The sequence below is a fragment of the Saccostrea cucullata genome, unplaced genomic scaffold (assembly GCF_032062105.1).
Source record: "Saccostrea cucullata isolate Sc308-1 unplaced genomic scaffold, CSIRO_AGI_Scuc_v1 ctg7, whole genome shotgun sequence".
Classification (NCBI taxonomy): domain Eukaryota; kingdom Metazoa; phylum Mollusca; class Bivalvia; order Ostreida; family Ostreidae; genus Saccostrea; species Saccostrea cuccullata.
Window position 1 is genome coordinate 202,520 of NW_026935080.1, and position 23,713 is coordinate 226,232.

At 36.0% G+C, this 23,713-nt stretch overlaps 1 protein-coding gene across 2 annotated transcripts; it reads right to left on the reverse strand.

Annotated features, from left to right (window-relative positions):
• Positions 1 to 372: 372 nt before the first annotated feature.
• Positions 373 to 23,692, reverse strand: LOC134241821 (protein ELYS-like). Of its 2 annotated transcripts, none has more exons than XM_062723844.1 (39): positions 23,579 to 23,692; positions 23,035 to 23,200; positions 22,499 to 22,755; positions 21,492 to 21,621; positions 20,867 to 21,007; positions 20,642 to 20,710; positions 19,062 to 19,170; positions 18,835 to 18,954; positions 18,557 to 18,641; positions 17,833 to 17,998; positions 17,460 to 17,589; positions 17,245 to 17,335; positions 16,767 to 16,860; positions 16,580 to 16,641; positions 16,194 to 16,319; positions 14,439 to 14,529; positions 14,237 to 14,326; positions 13,930 to 14,070; positions 13,568 to 13,672; positions 13,125 to 13,218; positions 12,890 to 13,010; positions 12,646 to 12,759; positions 12,439 to 12,540; positions 12,045 to 12,235; positions 11,798 to 11,892; positions 11,408 to 11,589; positions 9,654 to 9,801; positions 9,422 to 9,557; positions 9,247 to 9,315; positions 8,948 to 9,040; positions 8,679 to 8,863; positions 7,436 to 7,799; positions 7,240 to 7,352; positions 5,510 to 7,128; positions 4,544 to 5,402; positions 4,279 to 4,314; positions 4,083 to 4,145; positions 1,349 to 1,751; positions 373 to 1,082 (listed from the first exon to the last, which is right to left on the reverse strand). In XM_062723844.1, exons 2-39 carry the CDS (start codon positions 23,144 to 23,146, stop codon positions 917 to 919), a joined length of 7,272 nt encoding a protein of 2,423 aa, XP_062579828.1. In that variant the 5' UTR covers positions 23,147 to 23,200; positions 23,579 to 23,692; the 3' UTR covers positions 373 to 916. The 2 variants fall into 2 exon arrangements, with proteins under 2 accessions (XP_062579828.1, XP_062579827.1); XM_062723843.1 differs by having other exon boundaries at positions 4,279 to 4,317.
• Between the last annotated feature and the right edge of the window lie 21 nt (positions 23,693 to 23,713).

Genomic DNA, 23,713 nt, shown 5'->3' on the forward strand with positions numbered 1-23,713 from the left:
CTAAGTTACAGACGGACAAATGCTGCAAAGACTGTATAATTATCATGACATGCTTCATCCTATGTGTCCTAGAGAATGCATAAAAGCAGAGAAATGCTTCTTTGCCGTCCTAAAAAGTCATACTGTAGTACTTATTTTCTGTATACAGGAATATTTCCCTCCATTTTATTTTCGCCATTTCACACCAGCTAACAATTTTGCTTGAAAGGAATTTGCCCAGATAAATTTCTGTTATATATTTGAATTCATTCCATTTTTAATATGATCATTTTCAATGTCAGATAGCAAAAGCGAAAAAATAAAACTGAAACAAAACAGTATAGATCTGTTTTGTCTAATGGAACTTTACGTTGAATATAAAAAAGATTTTTTTTTTTTTGTTTTTTAACTTTTATTTTATGAAAAAGGACAACAAATATCAATTTTCAATGGCATCAATTGTCTTCAATTTACATTTTGCCCAGCAAAAAAATTCCACAATGCAAATCTTCCTTCACATTAACAATTGCTGCATTACAAATACATGTATATACTTTCTTAGAATAAGTTAACAATAATTTTGACTTGTCCTTAATTTTCTATAATTGTATTATTTAACCTACAAAACTCTGCATTCATTCCTTCCAAACAACTCTGCACATTCTGAACTTACAAAAATTCTGCTTAACATAAAAATATACAATAATTGCATTCACTTCTTGATGAGAAGACAGTGATGAAAAGTACAAATACATTTCTGTCGGTTCTTTATGTATTCAAAAATCTCGATTATTTCCCCATGCACTGTTATCAAATTCTATAAGCCTATTTTTTCCTCGCTGAGTGTTGCGTTGTGTAATTTTGGGCTAATTATTAAATTCTGTAAGCCTTTTCCCTCCCTCTTCGTGTATTGTATTGTGTGGTATTGGGCTAATAATTAAATTCTGTAGGCCTTCTTCCTCCCTCGCCGCGCGTTGCGTTGTGTGGTATTGGGCTCCTCAGAGTGACCCCGTCTGGACCTCAGACTCCTCGTCATCACCGGCTCCTCTTCCTCAGGGATCTCGGGAATCAGACTGACGTCATCCACAGGGGAGGGCTCTCTCCTAGCAAAACGACAGCAAGTGGGATGTAAAACATAAATTATACATAGTACAGATGAATCATTATTTGTTGACCTTGCTCCTCTAGGGCTTTTACAGTTTTGAAGAAAAAAAATTTAGCTATGCCTTAATTAATACACGTTTTTCTATTGAGTTTGGCATGACGGAAACAATTTGAACATTTTTGTTAAGTCTGCTTCTAAGACAGTATTGACAAAGTTATAAATGAATCTTTATTACTATAGTATTACGAGGAAAATAAGCCTTACTTTTTCCTCCCCCTTCTCCTGACTTTGTTCACGGGAGGATTGTCTGGAGGTTCGGAGGCCCCTCGTCTGGGCACGGCGGGTTTATCCTGAGCCTCAGGAGTCACACTTCTGGAACCTCGTAAAGACATTCTCCTCGGTATGGATATCTTTTCATGAATAGGTGGCCTGGGTGTTACAAGATCTGCAGGTAGAAGTATTGGGGGAACTGATTCAGGTACCTGTTGACTTATTCTGCTCTGGGAAGGCCTGCTTCTGGATTCCGGTTCTAGACTAAGCCGACTGGATATACTGGTTCGACCATCTGGTTCTACACTGAGACGTTTGCTTAAACCCCTCGTCAGTGGTGGGGAGAAGATGAAAGAATTGGCAGCCTCAAAACTAGCTTCTAGCTCTCTTTTGGAATCTGGAAAAACATAAAATTGTCTTTAAAAAAGTTTACTGAAAATCACTTTTTATTCGCAAGAACTTTTTTTTCATACAATTACTCAAGACCATCTCCTCAAGCAATTTCTCTCTGGTCTATTTATATCTCTAAAGATAATATACTTTAAGCAAAATTTGGTTTTTTTTCCCCCTGCTTATTATTACAAACTAGAACTGTCCAAACGGGACAAAATACCCCCCGCTGGGTTTTTCAGAAGTAAGTTTTTCCATAATAAAGATATGTATCGCACATGAAGTATGAAATTTTTCTTCCAGTGACCTTGAAGTTCCCCAAATGACCTTGGGTAAAGATCATGACACCCTTGGGTCATGGGCAATCTTTGTGTGAAATGAGAACCTACCAAGTTTATCAATGAGAAAGATATGGACAGGACATGAGTTATGAACTTTTTCTTCCACTGACCTTGAACTTCCCCAAATGACCTTGGGTCAAGGTCATGACACACCCTTGGGTCATGGGCAATCTTTGTATAGAATGAGAACCTACCAAGTTTATCCATAAGAAAGATATGGACCGGACATAAATTATGAACTTTTTCTTCCAGTGACCTTGAAATTCCCCAAATGACCTTAGGTCAAGGTCATGACACACCCTAAGGTCAAGGGCAATCTCTGTGTGAAATGAGAACCTACCAAATTTATCCATAAGAAAGATATGGACTGGACATAAATTATGAACTTTTTCTTCCAGTGACCTTGAACTTCCCAAAATGACCTTGGGTCAAGGTCATGACACACCTTTAGGTCATGGGCAATCTTTGTGTGAAATGAAAAGCTACCAAGTTTATCCATAAGAAAGATATGGACCAGACACGAATTATGACATTTTTCTTCCAGTGACCTTGAATTTCCCCCAAGGTCATGACACACCCTTGGGTCATGGGCAATCTTTACATGAAATAAGAACCTACCAAGTTTATCCATAAGAAAGATATGGACCGGACACGAATTATGACATTTTTCTTCCAGTGACATTGAACTTCCCCAAATGACCTTGGGTCAAGGACATGACACACCCTTAGGTCATGGGCAATCTTTGTGTGGAGTAGTAGATTCTAATGTCCCTCCGTAAGAAAGATATGGACCGTCACGTTTGCACAGACAGACGGACAAGGTGATTCCTATATACCCCCCCCAAACTTCGTTTGCGGGGGGTATAAAAAACTTTTGCGAGTTCACATAAAAAATTTGGTGACCGACAGTTAACTAGTGTTGTATAATCGGAAAAAATCTGAAACCCATTATCAGTTAATAATCGGAGTCCGATTTTAGTGATTAATCGAATTAATCGGTTTCCATATTTATTTTGAAACATATGTGAAATAAAGGATGTATGACTCTATAAAATGTTTATTTTTTTACTATTCAATGTAACTAACAACTTATTAACATGAAATTTGGCAATTACATTATAAAGATTATAAAGAATAATTTTATTGAAATTATTAAGTTACTATTTAAAATTTTGCTTTTAATGTCATAAAATTGCCTAGATCTACAATTTATTTTTTTTCTGGACATTTAACACATGCAAATGAAATAGATACTGATAGTATTCAAGATTTTATTTTAACTTATAGTTCACTTAAAAATATATTTATTTATTTTATGAACTAACTCATAATGGTTATCCTTGTTAAATAATGTAAATAAGTTCTCCAACCCAATCTACGTATGACCTATCTATAGATCTCTATTCCATGACAGAGGAAATTCGAGTTCGAAAGAAACGATCATGACAGGGTTGTTGCAGATTAAAATCAAACATGCATTACTGCTAAATGGATCAAATAAAGGATGCATGTGTGGAAAATTAGGTGATATAAACAAGAAAACACGTTTTGGGGAATTTTTAAGTATGAAATTGGGAAAATCTAGCACTTTGTGCCATTGGGAATGGGTCCGATATTCGGTCCAAATTTGAGGGCAGTGACGGCCCTACATCAATTCATGTCTAAGTTTTGTTTCGTCGGCGGACTTCGATTTAGTGCCGGGGTAGGGAAGTATTTCTCGCTGGTCGTCCTCGTTGTCTGCGACACAGGGCGCCGCCATCTTTGCCAATGTAGTGTATTCGACTATTCATGTCAACAACAGTTCCTTCTTTGTAAACTCGTACATTTACAGGTTTTACCAATTAATCGATCTCAAATTTCAATCCGATTAATCGAAATCGGTTGGTTTCAGCGATAGATTCGGCGATGTCGGCGATAATCGAAACACCACTACAGTTAACAAATACAGTTGTGGAACTCTCCTACAGAATCTTACATGAATACAGCTATTGTTTTACCTTCATCTATTTCCACACCAACAGGCAAGGCAAACTCAAACGACAGAGAAGCTGCATTGTCATCTGAAAAATACATTACAGTACTTACTGATTCATATCCAGTATAAATGTCTACTTATAGATCTTGGAAAAAATAAAATTTACAATGTATGTAGTATATACAGTACATTGCTTACAAAAATATTTGAACACTTACTTTTATTCTCATCTTCAAACATCTGATCATCGGTTTCTGCTGAAGTAAAATAAACATTCATTTTTTCTATTGTACTTGATTTTAAAATAATCTACATGTTAATTCTTATTTTAAATTATAATCTTAAGCACATTAACACTGTTACCACATATTTCTTATAAAAGATTTTAGAAACAACAATTCAAAAGTCTTTTTTGTTTAAAAATGACTCAAGGAGAAATTGTATAATCTATGTAACATATCAATAAAGTAAATGTAAATAAACCATCATCTATATTGTTGAGCATCTCTTCCACTTCCATTCCCTGACTCTCTGCCTCCTCAACCTCCCTTGATCCACTCCCCGTCTCAGTTCCTTCTGCCTCCTCCACATCTTGCTCCTTTAGTGACTGTTTTTTCTTTCCCCTCCTACTGGGAGTGACCTCGGTTTGAGCAACAACATGTACCTCTGTAACTTTTCTTTCTACAATAACTCTCGTACCACGTCTGCTTGGAGTGACCACTGCATCAACCTCTATCTCCTGAACACTTATATCCACGTCTGTCTGCTTCTTCCTGCTACGTCTGCTTGGAGTGGTTGTTGCTGCTGCACTCTCCACTTCAGATTCCTTATCCTCTTGTTCAGCGTCCGTCTGCTTCTTTCTTCCACGTCTGCTGGGAGTGGTGGAGATTTTTGCACTCTCCATTTCTGATTCCTTATCTTCCATGTCTGTGTCCGTCTGCTTCCTTCTTCCACGTCTGCTTGGAGTAGTTGGTACTTCCATATTTTCCACTTCAGACTCCTTTTCCTCTGCGTCTGCTTTTGTTTGTTTCTTTCTACCACGTCTGCTTGGAGTTGCAGGAAGTTCTTTAGTTTCAGTTTCTGACTCTTTTTCTTGTTCGTCTGCTTCTATTTGCTTTTTCCTTCCATGTCTGCTAGGAGTGGTCACCGTTTTTGTTACTGTTGCACCAATCTCTGTTTCAGTAGTCTTATTGACGTCATCTTGTTGCTCTTGATCTTTTTTCTTCGTTCTTCTTGATGGAGTTTTTGTCTGTTGAACCTCTACCTCAGATGACTCGCTGTTCAGCTGTTTTCTTCTTCCTCTTCTTGGAGTGGGGCTTTCTTCCATCTTCACCACTTTACCCTAAGACAAAAACATAGAAAACATGTGTCATATCAATTGTATGTTCCAAAAATAAAACTTTCAACTGCACCATTGCTTGTGATTTGAAATTCAAGTTCATATTTTACCTCTTTTGATTTTGGGGATTTGTTTCTTTCTCTGGAGGAAGAATTAACTGCTTTACCCCTGTTCCTCCTTGATCTGACAGAGGTCTCCAGTAAAATGTCTTGTGAAGGGGAGAGTGACTTCTTACTTCTGAGTCGCGAGGAATGTCTGGTTGGTGTGACAGGCACTTCTGCAACAGGAGATTTGGATTTTGAGCCTCCTCTTCTACCTGAATGTCTAACTGGTTTTTCAACAACACTAGAAGATGCATCTTGTGAAAAGGATTCTGAAGCCTTCCTAGTGGAATGTCTTGAAGGAGTGACCTTGGCCTTGTTGACAACCTTTTCTTGTGATTTTGACCTAGATCTAGAGCGACTTATAGCAGTCTTCTGTGAAGGCGACACACTTGGAGATTTAGATTTTGATCCTTTTCGAGATTTTGTGGATGGAGATCTACTTGATGACTTTTCTTTTGTCTGAGTGGTTGACACATTTTGTTTCCTTGACCTTCCCCGTCTTGACCTCTGTTCTTTATTATCACTCTCTGGTTCTTCACTTTCAGGCTGTGTGCCAGAGTCTGGAATATCCTCTGAAACCTCACTCTCCACTTCTTCTTGTTCTGTAGATTCCTTCTCGGAATCTGACTTCTTTGCAGATTTCCTAGATGGAGTTCTACGTGTTCTTTTTGATATAGACGTAGATGCATCTTTTTTGTTGTCTTTTTTGGGAGATTTTTTTGTCCTAGCATCACTTGATTCACTCAGAAAAGATCCATCAGCTTTTTTCGAAGATTTAGATGTCTTCCTTCCGAGAAGTTTCTGTTCAGATGGTGGAGATTTTAAACTAAATTTAAATTTCTGAGATCTCAGATTTCCCCTACGAGCCTTCGATTCTTTTCTAATGCTAACTTCCTCATCTGGGGAAACATCTATTTTTCCATTCACTGAAGAAAACACTTCATTGTTATCAGTTCTTACTTCTGATGTACTATCTGCTTCAGCTGTCTTGCTGAAATCAAAGCTAGTACCTCCATCTTTATGTCCAGGTGAGTCAACTTGAACAGGTGGTGAAAAAGTAAACTGATGCTTTGATCGTAAACGTTGGAAAGCTCTCCTCTCCACTGATGGTACATCGTTGGTACTTGCTGGAGGAGCGAAAGCGTATGTTGGAATGTTGTCTACAGAACTGTCCGCTGCAGACACCAGAGTTCTGTCTTTTACTTCTTCCACTGCCGTACTAACCTCTTCACCAGTCTGATTAGGAATGTCTTCTTCTTCCTCATCCTCCTCCATAGTTAAGTCAATCTCGATGGGCTCTTTCACTCCTGTGGTAGTGCTTACTTCCTCTTCTGATGTCTTCACTGTTTCTATATCACTGAACAATGCCGTCCTTTCCTGGGATAGTTTGACAGTGGGAGACCTGCAGACTGAGCCAATGTTTAGTTTCTTTGGACTGGCTTTATGTGGAGAGTTTTTCAGCTGAGTGAACCTCCCTTTGGGAAAGTTAGACATGACAATGGTAGGGGACACCTCCCCAGTCTTTGAGGCAGCTGCTTCCACTTCCTTTGGTGAAGATCTAATGGCACTGATCTCGCTGGGATATGGCACAGACGGAGAGTGGAAAGATCCGTCTTCTTCCATTTCTGTAAAGTAAAAAAATACATGTATGTTTCGTCACTGTACTTTCAATACACAACATTTCATGTCTGACTTTATTGCTTTATGACACTGTTCAGTACTTGTAGAAGATGTACCTATGTCTTCTCCTTGGACTTTGTTTTTGGTGGTTTCCTCATCCGATATACTTGTTCTTGGAGAGCGATTCACCCTGTCCAGTTTTGAGCGGTTCTTAGGTGACATAGAAATGCTGCAAAGTTTACAAGAATAAGAATAATGTTCTGCACTTTAAATCCTTACATACTGAATTTCAAACAAAAAAATATCCCCTACCTTTCTGGTGTTGGACTACGATCTTTAACAGGTCGGACTGGAGATCTAGCCAAGGCTGACCTGACTTTAATGGGTGATCTCTGAGTTGTACTAATCGATTCCCTATCACCAACATCTGAGAAGCGTAGTTTTTTGGGGGACGGAGCAGGAGAAACTCTTTTCAGTGTTGGAGGTTCCACTTCAGCTGACCCCTCAGCATCTTCCATGGCAAACCTCAATTTTTTGGGTGTTCCATGAACTGACTCAGAATTCATCAGGAATGAAGCTTTCGGAGAAGCAGGCTTGCTTGATTTAGGAGAAACAGCCATAGACTCTTCACTGAAGCCTAATTTTTGGGATGGAGGTGCCTGGACCGTGGACAGATCTTCAAGCAAAACATAAAACTTTATTTAGGGACTTTTCAGCAATATAATTTTTGTTACGAGAAAGTAAATTACCATTGAAATACCTTCTGAACACATAAATACTAGATATCATTCAGATGGTGGCCATCTCAAAGGACCCAACTTTCAACAACGAACATGAAAATGTAAGGTAGCTGAAAAGGGTTTAATTTGAAGAGGAATATTTGTGTGCTAATCATAAATGTTCTGTACCCTAAGCCAATTGGCATAGTTTAAGGCTGACTTGACTTGAGGGAAAGAAACTATGCACCGAACAAAGATTTTTAAACAGAAAGGCTACTGTATACAGGGTTATTTTCGCCCCGCTTTATTTCACACTTGCAAACAATTTTGTCCCATTTTAAATTCGCCCAGTCACAGTTTTGTTTAAGAAATTATACTTTATACTTTGAATTTGCCCCTTTTAAATTCGCCCATTTGAGGCTAGGGCGAAAGGGGCGAAAATAAAACGGGAGCGAAAATTTCCCTGTATACAGTATTTTTGATCTTGACCTACATCGTTCAAGGTAAATGGATATCCATTGACCAGTGGCACTCTGTGAGTGAAGTATGAGCCACACTGGACCAAGGGGAGAGAAGATATGCTCCGGACAAGGATTTTTCATATAATTCTGCTATGACCTTAACTATTGTTCAATTTAGGTCACTGCACACCCTTTACCCAGACACTCTGTTGGTTACGCATAAGCCAGATTGGGCCAAGGAGAGAAAAGATACACTGTATGCTCCAGACAAGAGATCTCGGGCAGACAGACTGACAGAAGGACGAACGGACAGACTGATCACTATAAGGTGCCAGCAGAGCAGGGCCCTACTAAGTGCTTCCAGACATACAGTACCTTTGTTGCTTGTATCTGGTGACAGTAGTTGGGAGCTGCTGTTGATAAGGTTGCGGACTTTCAGGATGGACTGGGGAGTGGGGGCAGATGACAAGGATCGAACAGATTTCCGTGGTGTCTTTCGCTCCACTTTTGGAGTTTGTAACAGTTTTAAGGCAGAAGCTCCTTGAACTCTCATTTTAGATCTATAAAATAAAATAAATTAAATGTTTTCACCCAAAATAAAGATCAACTCTTGTCAAACAAAGAGGTTTATGTGTTCCTCCTACCTGATGGGGGTAAGCCCACTTGTATTTAAGCTGAGACTGGTATTCTGCCAGGGGGTTTGGTTAATTTCTGGGTAAACCACATTGGTAGTTTTCCTGAAACAAGAAATTTAGTCTTCATTAAAAGACAGCTGCAATATTTTGCAATCTGAAGAATCATTGGAACATTTCATGATACCCCAAAGTGGAAATATCAGAATTGAGACTCAATGCCCAAAGTTTTGTAGCAAAATATTGGACCAGTTAACTTTAATTGCCAAATTTAGCATATTTCCCACTGTCAGAGATTAACAATCACTTACAATGTTTCATTTGCTCTTGGTGTAAGAGGAGTTCCAAAGACAGCATTTCTAGATACTCTGTCTGGGGTTCTAAAAAAGAGGAGAAATGTAGTCATACAGTATTGCTAGTTAAATTATTTCATAACATATCATAAGTTTTGTCATCATTATCTAACTACATCTGTATTAATCCTACCTGTCAGACGTGTCCATTTTATCATCAGTCTCCATTTCTTCCACATGGTTCATTACATCTGCATACAGAGAGGACCGTGACTGCATATTATAAGTCCTCTTTGTCACTTTGGTAGACAAAGGCTGGGGTCTCTTCACTATAAAAATAAGGATATTTTGAATTAAATTGAATTTTCTTGAGAAAGAATGTTTTCAAAATGTTCAGATCTTAACAAAATATGTGGTTATCATACCCTCTCTCCTTGATGATGATGGCTTCTTTTGGCAACGATAACTCTCCCAGACAAGTTTCTTCTGCACACTCGTTAAAACTGACAGGAAACCATCTACAATAGCATTTCTGGCTGTGGCTCTTTCTCTAGCTTTTGCACTTGCATCAATCTTAAAAAGAATTATCACAGAGTTAATAGTGAGCACTATGTTCACTAAATGATATCCCTTTCCCTGCTCCCAAACGAATATTATAATAAAGGAAAAATTCATGTTTTGCTATGGGAAAACCCAAATATCTGTCAGATTAGAACATAAAATAGAAGTTGCATCATGACATTGTTTAGTCAAGATTTTTTTTTAAAGTCTTGTAATTTTTAATTCAGGGATAAACTAGTGGTGGAAAAAAGATGGGTGTCCAGACTTGCATGGACATTGTCAATCTGATTAAAAGCAGATCCTTTGATCCGCTCACATAGATCGCTACACAAGGATCTGAAGAAACCCCATTCAGGGTCATCTCCTGGTGACCTTTCTAATAAAAATATTCATGAAAATTTTGACCAATCAGAGAGGTCGTACTTAAGCGACATTCGGGAAAACGAAATTAGAAGTGAAAGTAGCTGCGGAGAAGATCTCAGACCTGTTTACCCATAACGCTGTCTCTCAGTATTTTTTATTAGATTTGTCCGTGAGATTTGGCATTTGCCAGTAAGATTTCACTTTCCATCAATTTTACATATATTAAAAGAGATAAACTGCTTTTCTGATCACAAAACATGGTTTAACAACAAGGTCTTTGTTATTTCTTAATACCACAGCGTTTTGGCAACCTGACATCGCTCATATGTTTGAAATCTCTCTCATATTTAATGATAAAAATGGGTGAAACTAAGACAGATCATAACGAAAACTAACTGTTAAATTCCACTTTCCATCAATTTTACATATATTAAAAGAGAAAAACTGTTTTTCTGATTACAAAAACATGGTTTAACAACAAGGTCTTTGTCATTTAAAATACCACAGCGTTTTGGCAACCTGACATCGCTTATGTGTTTGAAATCTTTCTCTTGTTTAATGATAAAATGGGGTGAAACTAAGACAGATCATAACGCAAACTAACTGTTAAATTCCAAACTTATGTTTTTTCGATTTCCGTATTTTCATAATGGCAAAACGTGAGGCGTATTTTAGACTAAAAATCCGTACAAAATACGGCGAAATCGTAAGAGTAAACAGGTCTGAGATCTTATCGTTTCGTACAAAACAAAGAGATAAAAAACAAGACAAAAGCAAGTACTTATTATATTACTGTACAGAAAAGACTGGTCCTTCTCTTGACAGGCTACAGAAACTAGGTCACGATTTTTCCATTCGTGTATCATCGGTCCTTTCCCCTCTGTAACTGAATTCCGAGATACTTTCCAATTCTCCAGAGCAAACATTTGATTGGATAATTCAAAGGTCACCAGGAGATGACCCTGAATTGGGTTTCTTCAGATCCTTGTGTAGCGATCTATGTGAGCGGATCAAAGGATCTGATTTTAATCAGATTGGGACATTGTATATTTTACTTTCACACTCTTTCACTGCCAGTGATCTTAATCTTGTCCAAATGACCTTTATATAAGGTCATAACACAACCTCAATTCAAAAAGAAATCTTTTTTGTCTCTGCATAAGAAAGTTAAGGTCTGGACACAATTGTAAGGAAAGACAGACAGACGTTTGTATCCTATATATGCAAGGAATGTAACAAATGCCCATGGCTTTACCATGACGGTTTGTTTGAGTTTCTCGTTGAGCCTGATGGCCTCTACATAACAGGCCCTCTGTAGATAGTGCAGTATGAGGACCTCCTGACAGTACTGGTCATTACTGGCGGTCAGGAACTGGACCAGGGTCTCCTCCTCCTGTCCGGTCATCGGGAGCTGTAGTAGTTGGTCCACTGTCTTAGCTTTAAAACACAATAGATAGTCCAATCACCATCAAAGATGAGAAACTTGAATGTGTCATAATTTCCACAACTATCATTATCCATTTCTAATGTGTTTGAAACCATATTACTATTCAAGACGTCTTACAATCTTTATCGTGCATTTATTTTTGGTAAACTGTAAACAATCTAAGAAAACAAATGTTGAATAGTAAAATCTTCCATTTACTTTGTTGGCAGGCCTGGAAAATGTGTTGCAGTAAATCTAAGGCATGCGTTTGATCCTGGCATGATCTCTGGTACTCTAATGCCTCAGCTGTTAACCTGAACAAAGTGAAAGGAGTGATTAACCAATCTGGATTATTCAAGTCGATATCACACATCAAAAAGAATTCAAGAAACATACATGTACATGTATATACCTACTACTTGAGTTACATACCCACAAGCCAGAAGTACTGTTAACTGTTACTTACCCACTGGCCAGAAGTACTGTTAACTTTAGTTTCACTTCTTCTGGAGTCGACAAAGAAGGTTGGACAGTTGCCAGATAACGAGCAGCCATCTTACTTTCTCCCTGGTACAGCAGGGACTTGACGATTCGCTGGTGCTGCCACCTGCCAAAGTCCATAGTCACCAGGGGGTCCAGAACTAGGGACATGGATTCCTAGTGATAGAAATTTTTGGCACAAGTTTTAAAATTTACACACATTTTGCTATCCTTTAAATTAGGGTCTCTCTGATTCAGCTTATTTGCTTCACAGTAAGAAAATATTTTGCAGAATATCTAAAGACAAAGATAAAATTAAGACATTTATCCTAATACTAGGCTAATACTGCACATTTAATTTTCACTCTTCTGATTCTCACCTCAAAATCCTTGTGATCCAGAAGCCAGAATCCCTGGACCTGTTTCACAACGGAATATGGAATTCCAAATTTCCTGGAAAACTTCTGAACTTGTGACGCCAGCTACAGAATAACAACATTTTAAAATGAAAATATTTGTCTGTTCATGAAGAAAAGGTATTCCAAAACTGTGTATTATTTGCATCAGAAAAGACAAGAGTGGGGTACCTTATCATGGGAGGAAGGGTCTGCTAGAGACACCATGTCCAGAAGTGAGTACAGAACCATGGAATGTTTGTCCATCAGAGAAATGTCATCCAACAGGTAGATACTCAACAAAGCCTACAAAAAATGTATTGTTATTACATGTATATCACACATTGATTATTATAGATCTGCTATGGTCATTACAGTAAACATTCACATGTTGGCAGCATTCACAAAGGCTGGTCACTCACAAGTTGCTACTTACATGCAAGGAATTGGGAGGATATATGCCACTTCCTCCCTCGCTGTACCAGAGGTTCCTCACTTTCTCCCCCATCTGCTCTACCATCCCATCAATCATCAACACGTCCGTCAACCCTACAGAGCTGTCAAATGGAAACGCAAATCAATTACTATGTAAAGAGGAGGAAGAAAGGAGCAAAAAACACTGTAATTGAGGACTTAAGTTTCCCTGGAAATTTTTCCTGTTTATGACAAACCTATCTAGTTTCTGGAGTTCCTGCCTTTTCTGTGTATAGGACTGGATAAGAAATCCAGCAGGGTACTTGTATTGCTGATCATTCTCCTCCTCCTCTGTACAATAATAAATCAACGGTGATATAGGTACATGTACTTACTGACTCTTTGGAACATGTATAGTAATTCTCTTAGGATTCAAGTGATTTTATTGCACTGCATTTACCCCAAAGATACTTTCGAGTGTCGTGAGTACATTTAGTTAAAGAAAAAAGAATATAAAACAAGATTATAAAGTGTTTGTATTAGCAGTAAGAATACCATAACTGAATATTAACAATACTATGAATAGATACCGTAAAATCACATTTTTTTCTGTTTGGGGGGAAAATCTTGTTAGTTGGGATCCTAAAGAAAATGAAAGAAAAGAAGTGAGTTTACTGTGTACAATCCTTTTAAAACTAACCATCTCTATTCGGAAGGAGCCCCATGTTGTAAAACCATATAACCATCTGTAAATGCTGCTGTATAAATGTAACAACAGACAACTTGTCCTGCAAGTCACCAATACCTGAAAAAAATTAAATTTACAAACATACGAAGTGACTGGGGTGGGACGATATACCAATACACCGATACATACCGATATTTTCCTCTAAGATACGGTTTACGGTTTTATAATTTATCATCGTATCGTGCTAATGTATCGAGATACGTATCGTATCGCAAGATCTGTGTATCGTCCCACCCCTAGAAGTGACATTAAAATTGTGTATACAGTTGTGATGACTTTAAGAAAATGAGATAATTAATTCTGTGAAATCTCACCCTCTTCAGTAGTGGGTGCTGACTGGGTGATAAGAGCCTTGATAATGGCCTCTATACTGCCCAGTCTCTGATTGGACTGGTAGAGAGTCTGCACGGCTCGCCTGTCTAGTGGGATTCCAGAAAAGTCGTACAGCGTCACACCTGTAAAAATAATTCAAGATCTCTTAAATTTTCAATTCATTTAAAATTGAAGAAATTTAAGAATGTACATTGAGTCATTGAACAACAATTTAAAAAGTAAATTACAAATACTTAATATTTATTAAAAACTGTTATAATATGGTGAGGGAATAGACCATTAATTTACATGAGTTATCAATGTTGTTCTTGATCTCGGCAACTCGATTCCAAACCCAGTCCAAAAGGAACTTAAGCGTACAGCCAACATGAACAAACTCTGCAAAAAAAAAAAAAAAAAAAAAAAAAATTTTGTACAGATACACACATTTCAACAAATATAAATCAGGTCTTGGAAAATAGATGAACTACGGCTTATGTTTCACACATACCTCCTGGGGCCCATTCCTGGACACACTTGATAATGAAAGATAGCATGTGGTAGTTAAGAGCCATAGTCAGTAAGGATTCCTTCATCTGCACCTAAAAGCACACAAAAACTTACACTATCTCCATTTTACATCAACATCAGATAAAGAACTTTTCTTTTAAACAATGGCTGTCTTTGCAAAATAACTGTCCACTTCAACATCCAATCTATAAACTTCTTTAATGAATTTAATATCTTTGTTTAGATGTTTATTTTTTTCCAATTACCGTATTTCGGGGAATACAATACGCACTTTTTTCCTAAAATAAATTACTGTGAGAAAGGGATGCGTATTTTACATCACAATGGGATTTTGACAAGTTTTTCTTTCAGGTGAAACACAGCTATCATACGTACATACCGTAGTATTACCTAGAGACATATGCAATTTCTTTTGTTTATTGCCATATTTTAAACTTCGGAAAGTTATTGTTGGAAGGTATGCTTCTTAAAAATGTCACTTTCACAATCTTTTGATACCAAAATAACATGAAAAAGTAAGTTAAAAGTAATTTGAGCTGCATGTTGATTGTCTCCGAGGAGGCCGCCATTACCGATGTTATTTTTAGACGTTAACTCATGCTTATGTCACGTGTTTCCGTAATGATAGTGCACATGAACCTTATCTGCCAGACAAAGTAATAAATCAATTTTTTAATGAAATACAATAAAATAAATATTAATTTTAGGTTTAAAATAACTCATTGATAATCTGCAACAATATTTAACACCCCTCCATACGTCCCAATGAAAGGAAGCCAATGTTGTGACACACGTGCGCTTGTCAAATGATAATTACCTATCAACACCCCTCGGGGCAATTAAATGTCTACCGATTCCAAAGCAGTGTTTTTACAGTTACAGCACTGATTATTTACTGCCATGTTAATTGCTTTGATTATTTTCTTTGTTAAAAAGGGGGGTCGGTTTATGACCTTTCGTATGTGTGAGCATGTGTTGATTACGGCACTTTAAACAATTAAACACTTGTTAAATGTAATTTTACCTTATCTTATACTTATCGGCCTCTTGTTTAAATAATTGAGAGTTGACAAATGAAATATAAATTATGCTAAAACTTTTAATAAAAGTGGTATCATTTAGAAAATAAGATATCCGCGAAGATTTAGAAGAGGAAAAGCGTAGTCTTCTTAAAGAAATAAATACTTTGATGTTTCAATTTCGTTTCTTGTTAAAATATTGTCAGATAATTTTCAGCATGATTATCTAGAACCAAAATTAAATATGACAACTGATAAAACTTTCGACAATATCTCTTGCTTAGTTGAAATAAAATTATTTCCTCTAAGAATATGGCGTCGCATTATTTCAAAATCACCGTAACTATTCTTTAAAAAAATCTGTTAATACTTTTATGCAATATTACCTTGTACTTTGTTGAAATAAATGAATAAATAATTTTCTCCAGATTGCCGCGATATGGAATGTCAGGATTAAGAGAAGTTATAAAGTGTGTATTTTAAAAAAAAAAGTGTGTTCAGTAAATTTTTGACACTTAATCCTCGCGCCGATTTTCGTAACAAATTACCGCGATTTTCAAAGTGTAGAACATCGCTTGGTAAATTTTTCTGTTGCGTATAATACATCCGAACTGCGTTTTTTTCCCCAGTTTCAGACTCAAAAAGGAGGGTGCGTATTTTACATCAATGCGTATTATACTCGGCCAAATACGGTATCTTATTTTGACAAAACTTACAAGGGTTGGATTGCTGGCAGCTGAGTCCAGAGGCCGGGGTAACAGTCCCACAACTATACACAGGTTATACAGTTCCTTAGGATTTAGAAGTATGGATGGTCCAACTTTTTGCATTGTAGCCATTACCTTTCCAAATAAATTAATAACCAAGAGGCTGACAAAATTTATAACAAACTTGATATCTACAGTATATATCTACAATTCTACATGTATTCCCTTTTAATTTTTGCATCCTATTCTACGAACATACTTCCAGTTAAGTTAAACATTCACAAATGAGTGATGTTTAAATAAACTAGTAATTCTTGATCAGATAAATCATATTTCCATAGATAATGGACAGACAAATACAGAGTTTTGTCTGGATTTTTTTGTTTCTTGTATACCTGCCGCTGGGTTCCCAGATAGTGAGCTTTCACTACTCCTTCATCAACAACACACAGTGCATCTAAAATAAACAATGATATTAATGCAAATATTAACTCTCAATGAAATAATTTTTTTAAGAGCAGTAAACATTAACAATATTCCCTCAAAAATCAAACCAAAATTTCACAGTCTCATTAATCTTACTAAAAGCCAGTGCTGAGGGATAGAAGTGTTGTTCTGGGGGCATAAGGGAGGTGTTGGTGAATCGACTCAGTTTGTCCACTGATAGGTACACAGCCTACAAAGATTAAGTCATGCATAAAAATAATAGTCAACTTGGGAAAAAGTAATATCAAGGTGTATAAAAAGCATAATGTATGTACAACTTCATTGCTAACAACGACCAAAGTTGAAGATCCTTTCCAATTCTGAATGAGAAATGATTACTTCATAGCTTATTAAAATTTTGCCCAATGCAAGCATACTATGACATCATGCAATGGTGGACTAGAGGTAGGATTTTTCAAGATTATGATACTCAATTTTGTTAAGCAGTCATATGAAAAAGGCCTACATGTACATTTTGTATATGAGGGCTCTGATTATGTTGCTTGAAATAATGATGAACACTCTGATACTAAAAATCTGATACAGGTCACCTTTGGTGCGAGAGTTTACATACCAGAACAGATCCTTGCTCAGACTGCTCCGCGATCTCATCCAGACTTAGAAAGGAAAAGTAGGAGCAGGTGTCCAAAGGCCCTGATGCTGCTCTGTAAAATAAAGTATACACTTCTGAAAGTTCAACTTGAAGTACATGTGCATCGCCACTTGAAGTGTAATAAGCGAAACCTTCACAGCAGAGATAGTTCAGGATCCACACTGTAGGGACTTTACCTGAGAGTGTAGGGCATCTGAGCATGGTACCAGCGATTCATGTCAAATATTGCCATGTGAGATGTCTGTTTGGATCCATCTGAACACTCCCACACAAACACACTCAGACTTAGATCTGGACCATGTAAACCTGTCAACATATAATGCTTAATAATATATAATGTTACAGTGCTTAAAGTGAGAGTTAGAATTTTTCTAAATAAAACCAGCAAAATTGTTTTCAAGAAATCAAAAACTAAATCAAGTTGGAAAGTAACTTCCATCAATTCATAAGGGAAAAAAAATTAGAGAACAGGCCATGCTGTTAGATTTAAAAAAAAATTTGAGATCATTCACTGTCATCTATATTTATATAGTATCAATTCAGTCTTACTTTCTTCAAAAGATTCCTCTTCATTCAGTTTTGAGGGTGGCTTGTAACAGGGATCTTGTAATGTATAGCAGGTGATGATCCGACTTGACACAGAGGATTTTACACTAGGGTTCAAAGGAGATGCCACCAGTTCAAGGTCAAACCTCAGGCTAACTGAGGTCAGGTCCTGTAAATTAAGAACACAGGTAAAAGCTATTTCACAAGAAAATTCACCTCTGTCACTATTTTGCAAAATAACCTGTATGAATTCATTTAATTTTTTAAATCATGATTGTGATTTTATTTAAATGCAGGGCTTGTAATTAACTTCTACACCAGTCCTGTCGGACTAGCAGGGTATATTATCACCAAGTCTACAGAGTTTTATTCATTTATTTTTTGAGAAATTACTAAACATATTTTCCATTATTCAGTTATATTTAAATTACATGTTTTTTTCTGCATCATAAATTTTAATTCTCCCCACTTTAACGGAATTTAAACTCAATAACCCTGCATATGTGTAATGTGTTGAATTCAGAAGAAAAACAATTTTTCCAAAATAAAGTTTTAAAAAATAAACTGGTCTGGTTTAGGCAATTATCAGTCAGTCAGCTTAGTCTTTTAAATCAGATATGGACTGATGGATATATGATAATTTTGAGTCATGTAAATAAATGTTCACTAAAAGGTCTTAACTGCAAGTAATGAATCACAATCAATTTTCTACAGTTTTTGACCTTACCTCATAGAAAGCTCCATAATTGCTATACAGAGTCTTCCTGTTATATGCCAACTGGTACAAAGAAATTCCTGACAAACTATCATCTCTACAATTCACAAAGCAAACAATTTGTAGAAAATACAAATTGAAAAACACTGACCACTGAATTGAAAACCATTTGTTGAAATATCATAGATGTACAGCTTTGAAAATAAAAAAAATTCTACGTTGATGATTAAAATGCAAAACGTCAATGTCAGATGAATATCATTTAATAGAAAGAGTAAACATTGACATACTGGTGATCTCCAGTGCTTCTTGTGACCCAGATGTAGCTGAAATTTTTGGGATCATTCTCTGGTTCCTGGTAAGCTACATGTGTGATGGGGACCATTTCTCCCTCTAATCTGCTGCTGTATCTATAGGATTAAATCACCCACAGAATGTCATATAAACTACCATGAATACAACTACAAAATAAAATTTCCAATATCCAGAGAGTGAGATTTCAAAATTTCAAACTTACTCCAGTACTGGGACATGAAGTTTCCAGATTTGATAACAGCCAAAACTAAAACCCACAAACAGACTGCCAATTTGCTGGATATACTGCAAGCAGCTGACATGTATAGCATCTAAGTCAAGATACAAACAACAAGGTGAAAAAATATGATATTATTTTTTAAAATGAATAAATAAAGGCATAACAATTGTCACTAATTTCTTCAAGATTTTATAAAGAGAAACCTTTCCAAAAATATTCTACTGCAAATATCTAATATAAAAAAGTACGTAAGGGTTGCCCGCAACCCTGTGTCTCGCCTGCTGTCGCTGTGGTTAGTAAGAAATGATTGTCTGATAAACTGAAGCATTTATTGACATTTCAGAAGGAATAACTCAAAAAGTGGATCGAGTCATTTTGCTGGTTTTTAAAGAGATATTGTCATGGACTTAATAAGAACTGTAAAACGTTTCTATCTGGACTGACTATAGGTATATTTTATATGGATTTAATATATAACTTTTGCATACTGATGAACACAACATGTATCCACTGACAAATTATCATGCCACTATAAGTTATAGTTGCTGAGATATGGACCTCCACCATAAATTTATGCAAAGTCACTCATGCGGAAAAATGTAGGTCAAGATGACCTAATTCTGGTACAGGCGTTTGTGGTTACCCATGATGTATCCACTGACTAACTATCATGCCACTATAAGTTATAGTTGCTGAAATATGAACCTCCATTATCAATTTAACCAAAGTCATTCATGCAGAAAAATGTAGGTCAAAATGACCTAATTCTGGTACTGATGTTGTTGGTTACTTTAACCTGTACAATGACAAATCATCATGCCATTATAAATAGATGCTGAGATATGGACCTCCACCAAAAATTTAACCAAAGTCACTCATGCAGAAAAATGTAGGTCAAACCTAATTCTGGTACTGACGTTTGTGGTTACCCATGATGTATCCACTGACTAATTATCATATCCCTATAACTTATAGTTGCTGGAATATAGGTCTTCACCATAAATTATCATGAAAAAACTAAGTCCAACTTAAGGAAAAAATACGGAAAAATTTGAATTTTTTTTTTCAAAATCATACTTGGGATATAAATTTTTATCCATACTGAATATTGTGTCCAAATTTCAAGAAGACTGAATAAAATTTGAGAAAGTTATTGCAGTTTATAAAACTTTGACATTTGGGTTAACCAAAAGTTGGACGCCGACGACGACGACGACGACGACGGAATCTATGGTCGCTATGTCTCGCTTCGCGACATTCGTCGCAGGCGAGACAAAAATACTGTATTTCTAAGAATTCTTAGAAATGTTAAATTCACATAAACTACAACAACTATTCAAAGCAACTTAAAAACTACAACAAATGTACATTTATTTACACACTAAAAATTTAGTGCAAATTTCCTCATCAATTGTTCCGTATAATAATGAGATAGAACATTCGGAGCCGTGCTTCTGTTAGTATGTACTTGAAGTACATGACAATAGGCAGTGCCACACGAATTAAAATATCATTATTGCTTAACTAAGTATGAATACAGTAATAGTGTAAAAATATTGAACCTGTGTTAAATGTCTTCATAACAGTTCCATCACATTTTCTGTATTTGTATCCATTTCCTTGTGCTTCTTCTGTGTGATAAAAGAAAAAAATCACTTTGACAATTTACACGATTATCAATAACCTGAATATTAGAATGTACAAACTGTTGCTTTGTTCTGTTATATTTCAATACAAGAGCACACATTTAAGACAGCGCTGAGAAATCGACATAAACTGTGACTGACCGTCTAGGACCATACAGAGGTTCTGGGACCTGGACATGGCCTGCACCCTTCTCTGTTCTGTGTCACGTGAGCGGGGGGATAATACCTGCAGCTTGTTTGGTTTTATCTCGTCAGATTCCACATCATCGTCCAGGCACATGTCTGGAAATGTATCTTGCATCATTACCTTGATTACGGATTTAATTCTTTTAACAATGAATTCTTATGGCAACAATGCTGTTAATTAAAGCAATATGAGCTGCATGTTTGACATCGGAAAAAAATGTTGCAAATTTGTAATTAACTATTTCAATGACAGAAAAATAGAACATTTATAAACTTCTGTTGTTTATATTTGCTATGAAAGAACTTTTAATACGCGTTGATTGAAGCAAATTTGAATTATTGTCGTCCTGTACAATAATGATTTCTTATATACTACTGTATATTCGGTTGTACAGAAATATTTCTTCTGAAACATTTTTAAACTTTATTTTGGTTTTATTGATCATAAGAGTTTAGATTACATACAGATTAATCATAATAACACATTTTACCAGCAAAATAGAATTCTTAAAAATGCAGCTCATATTGCTTTAAGTTGCAATATGATTAATCTCACAGATTTACAACATATCTCTTTTACCTATCAGATACACAATGCCACCATTAGTTCCCACTGCAACAATGCCATAGAAATACCGCAAGTGTGCACTCAGTGCCCAAACAGGGCTTTCATCTCCCCCGGTGTTTGTAATAGGATCTAACGATGAAATCTGCAAGAGTAACAATGGTCAGATGAATTCTTTGAAATGATTACAATACTGCAGGGGTTCAAAATTCCTCAAGCCCGACGTCCCGGACTAACAAATTCCGGATCCGGACTCGGCATTTAGAATTCACCAAAGTCCTGGGACTTGGCTATGTTTCTTGTTTATCTTTTTTTATAAGTTAAAAAAATGATCGTAAAGCTAAAAGTAACTTCTATAGCAAATTCTCAAATGTGTTAAGTAAAAAGGTGAGTTTGTTGGCGTTAAAATACCCACAAAACAATACGAACGTTTCGATAATACAATCCGTCTTTTTATTTTCCGTTGCGGTTAGACTCTTGCTTTTACGCAATTTCTCATGTTTCCTCCTATATAACAAACGGCAATGAGTTTGTTAAATTTCGGTTTTAGCTGTGACTTACAGCACATTCTAAGTTCTATTTATTGTAACAGATGGTTTATTCAGTAGTGAGTATTTGTAAAAGTTATTGTAATGTACCAGTAATCTATCAGTCTGGTATTGTGTTGAAATACTCATGTATGACTATATGACAGTTTATGGAGGTAAAATAAAAATTAAAACATATTTTAATACATATAGTCTTTATTCATTCAATGCAACAAATGAAAATAAATTATAAGTAACATAAATTTAATGATGTATAGGTAAATATGGACTCTGAAATTTCTTCCTCGGACTTGCCTAAAATTTACTCTTTAAGTCCTGGACTTGACCATGACAAAAAAAATTTTGAACCCCTGTACTGCTGATGTTTTTCTATTGATATCAAAATTTTGTTACTGATGACTGGGTTTTCATGGTTAGAATTACTTCATACTTAAGGAGAAAAAAATCCCCTGAACTTGATTTTGTTTAAATAACCTTTTGTGGGATCTCTATGGTCCTGGTGATCTTTGAAAGGTGGATGTCAAGAATACATAGAAGACCACACGGTGATGAATAACAAACTCCAACCAACAGTTTACGATTGCTTCCGTAATGGTATTCCTTTACACATGTTATGTAGGCATGAGGATCACAGATGATCTCGCCAAATTTCCAAGATGATAGACACTGGCTTGTTCTTGTATCCAACACCTCAAGAACAGCCTCTCTAACAAGCCAACATATTGATCCATCTGAAATATTTATGGGATTTAAATTTATTTAATGCAGATAAGTTACATTTCATGCAGAGAAACTACAAATATTGCTATATATATTGCAATTTCTTAATTTTTATGTTAAACTTTGGAGGCAATTAATATTATAAAAATCTGTACAAAATTCCCTATTTGAACTCGTTCTGAAAATATCACCTGTATTTTCAGATTTAGTGCTATATTGAAAAATAATTTATGGATCATAATTGAACCATCTGGCTTGCATTAACTCAAAATTACAATAAAAATTATTACCCTTTGAAACTCCTGCAAAAGCAACATCACTTTGATCAAATTCTTCTGAAGTGGAAGTTCCAGTAAATGGTTTTATTGCAGATACAGTGTGTGGGGTTGTTCCTGGTCGCATTCTATGTCTCTATCAAATATTCCAATTTCTTTAAGTTGGTTTTCTATTTAGAAACTTTAAAAGAAAATGAAAAGTACTTATTATTACTTGTAGAGTCAATTTAAAGGCAACTGGGTGCATTTATCTTTTACAAAATGTCAACAGAGAAAATTCGAGATAAATGAATCTCTTGGTATCAGGTATTTCAATCTCTAACAATTGTAAATGAAATTCGACATTAATCTTAAATACATTTTGAGAAGTTTTGAAAATAAATGATGCTATAAATGATGCTTGAAAATTGTTAATGATCTAAAAATGGTTGTTGCTCTTTGAAACTTCTTCAGTAACCGCCATCTTTAAATAACACGTGCATTTATAAACAGTTTCTGCAAAAACAGAACTATATAACAGTGATATAAACAGTTAACAATTAAATCAAAAATCATATACCATTGTCCAAAGGTTCACCTGGTGATTTTAAAGGGTTAATTATTTGTTCTTTTCATTTTCCCCTGAAAAATCGTCGGTTCAACAGCACCATTAACCTCAATATGTTAAGTAAAATTCTATTGGTTGACGAATTTC

Bases quoted from the DNA above. Each gene is read 5' to 3' on its own strand.
- LOC134241821 (XM_062723843.1), bottom strand. From the start codon at position 23,146: ATGCGACCAGGAACAACCCCACACACTGTATCTGCAATAAAACCATTT. The intron at 7,353-7,435 runs GTAGGGGATATT...TAAACTTTGCAG, and splicing joins CGTAGTCCAACACCAGAAAG to CATTTCTATGTCACCTAAGA. The intron at 1,752-4,082 runs GTAAAACAATAG...ATGTTTTTCCAG, and splicing joins TGGTGTGGAAATAGATGAAG to ATTCCAAAAGAGAGCTAGAA.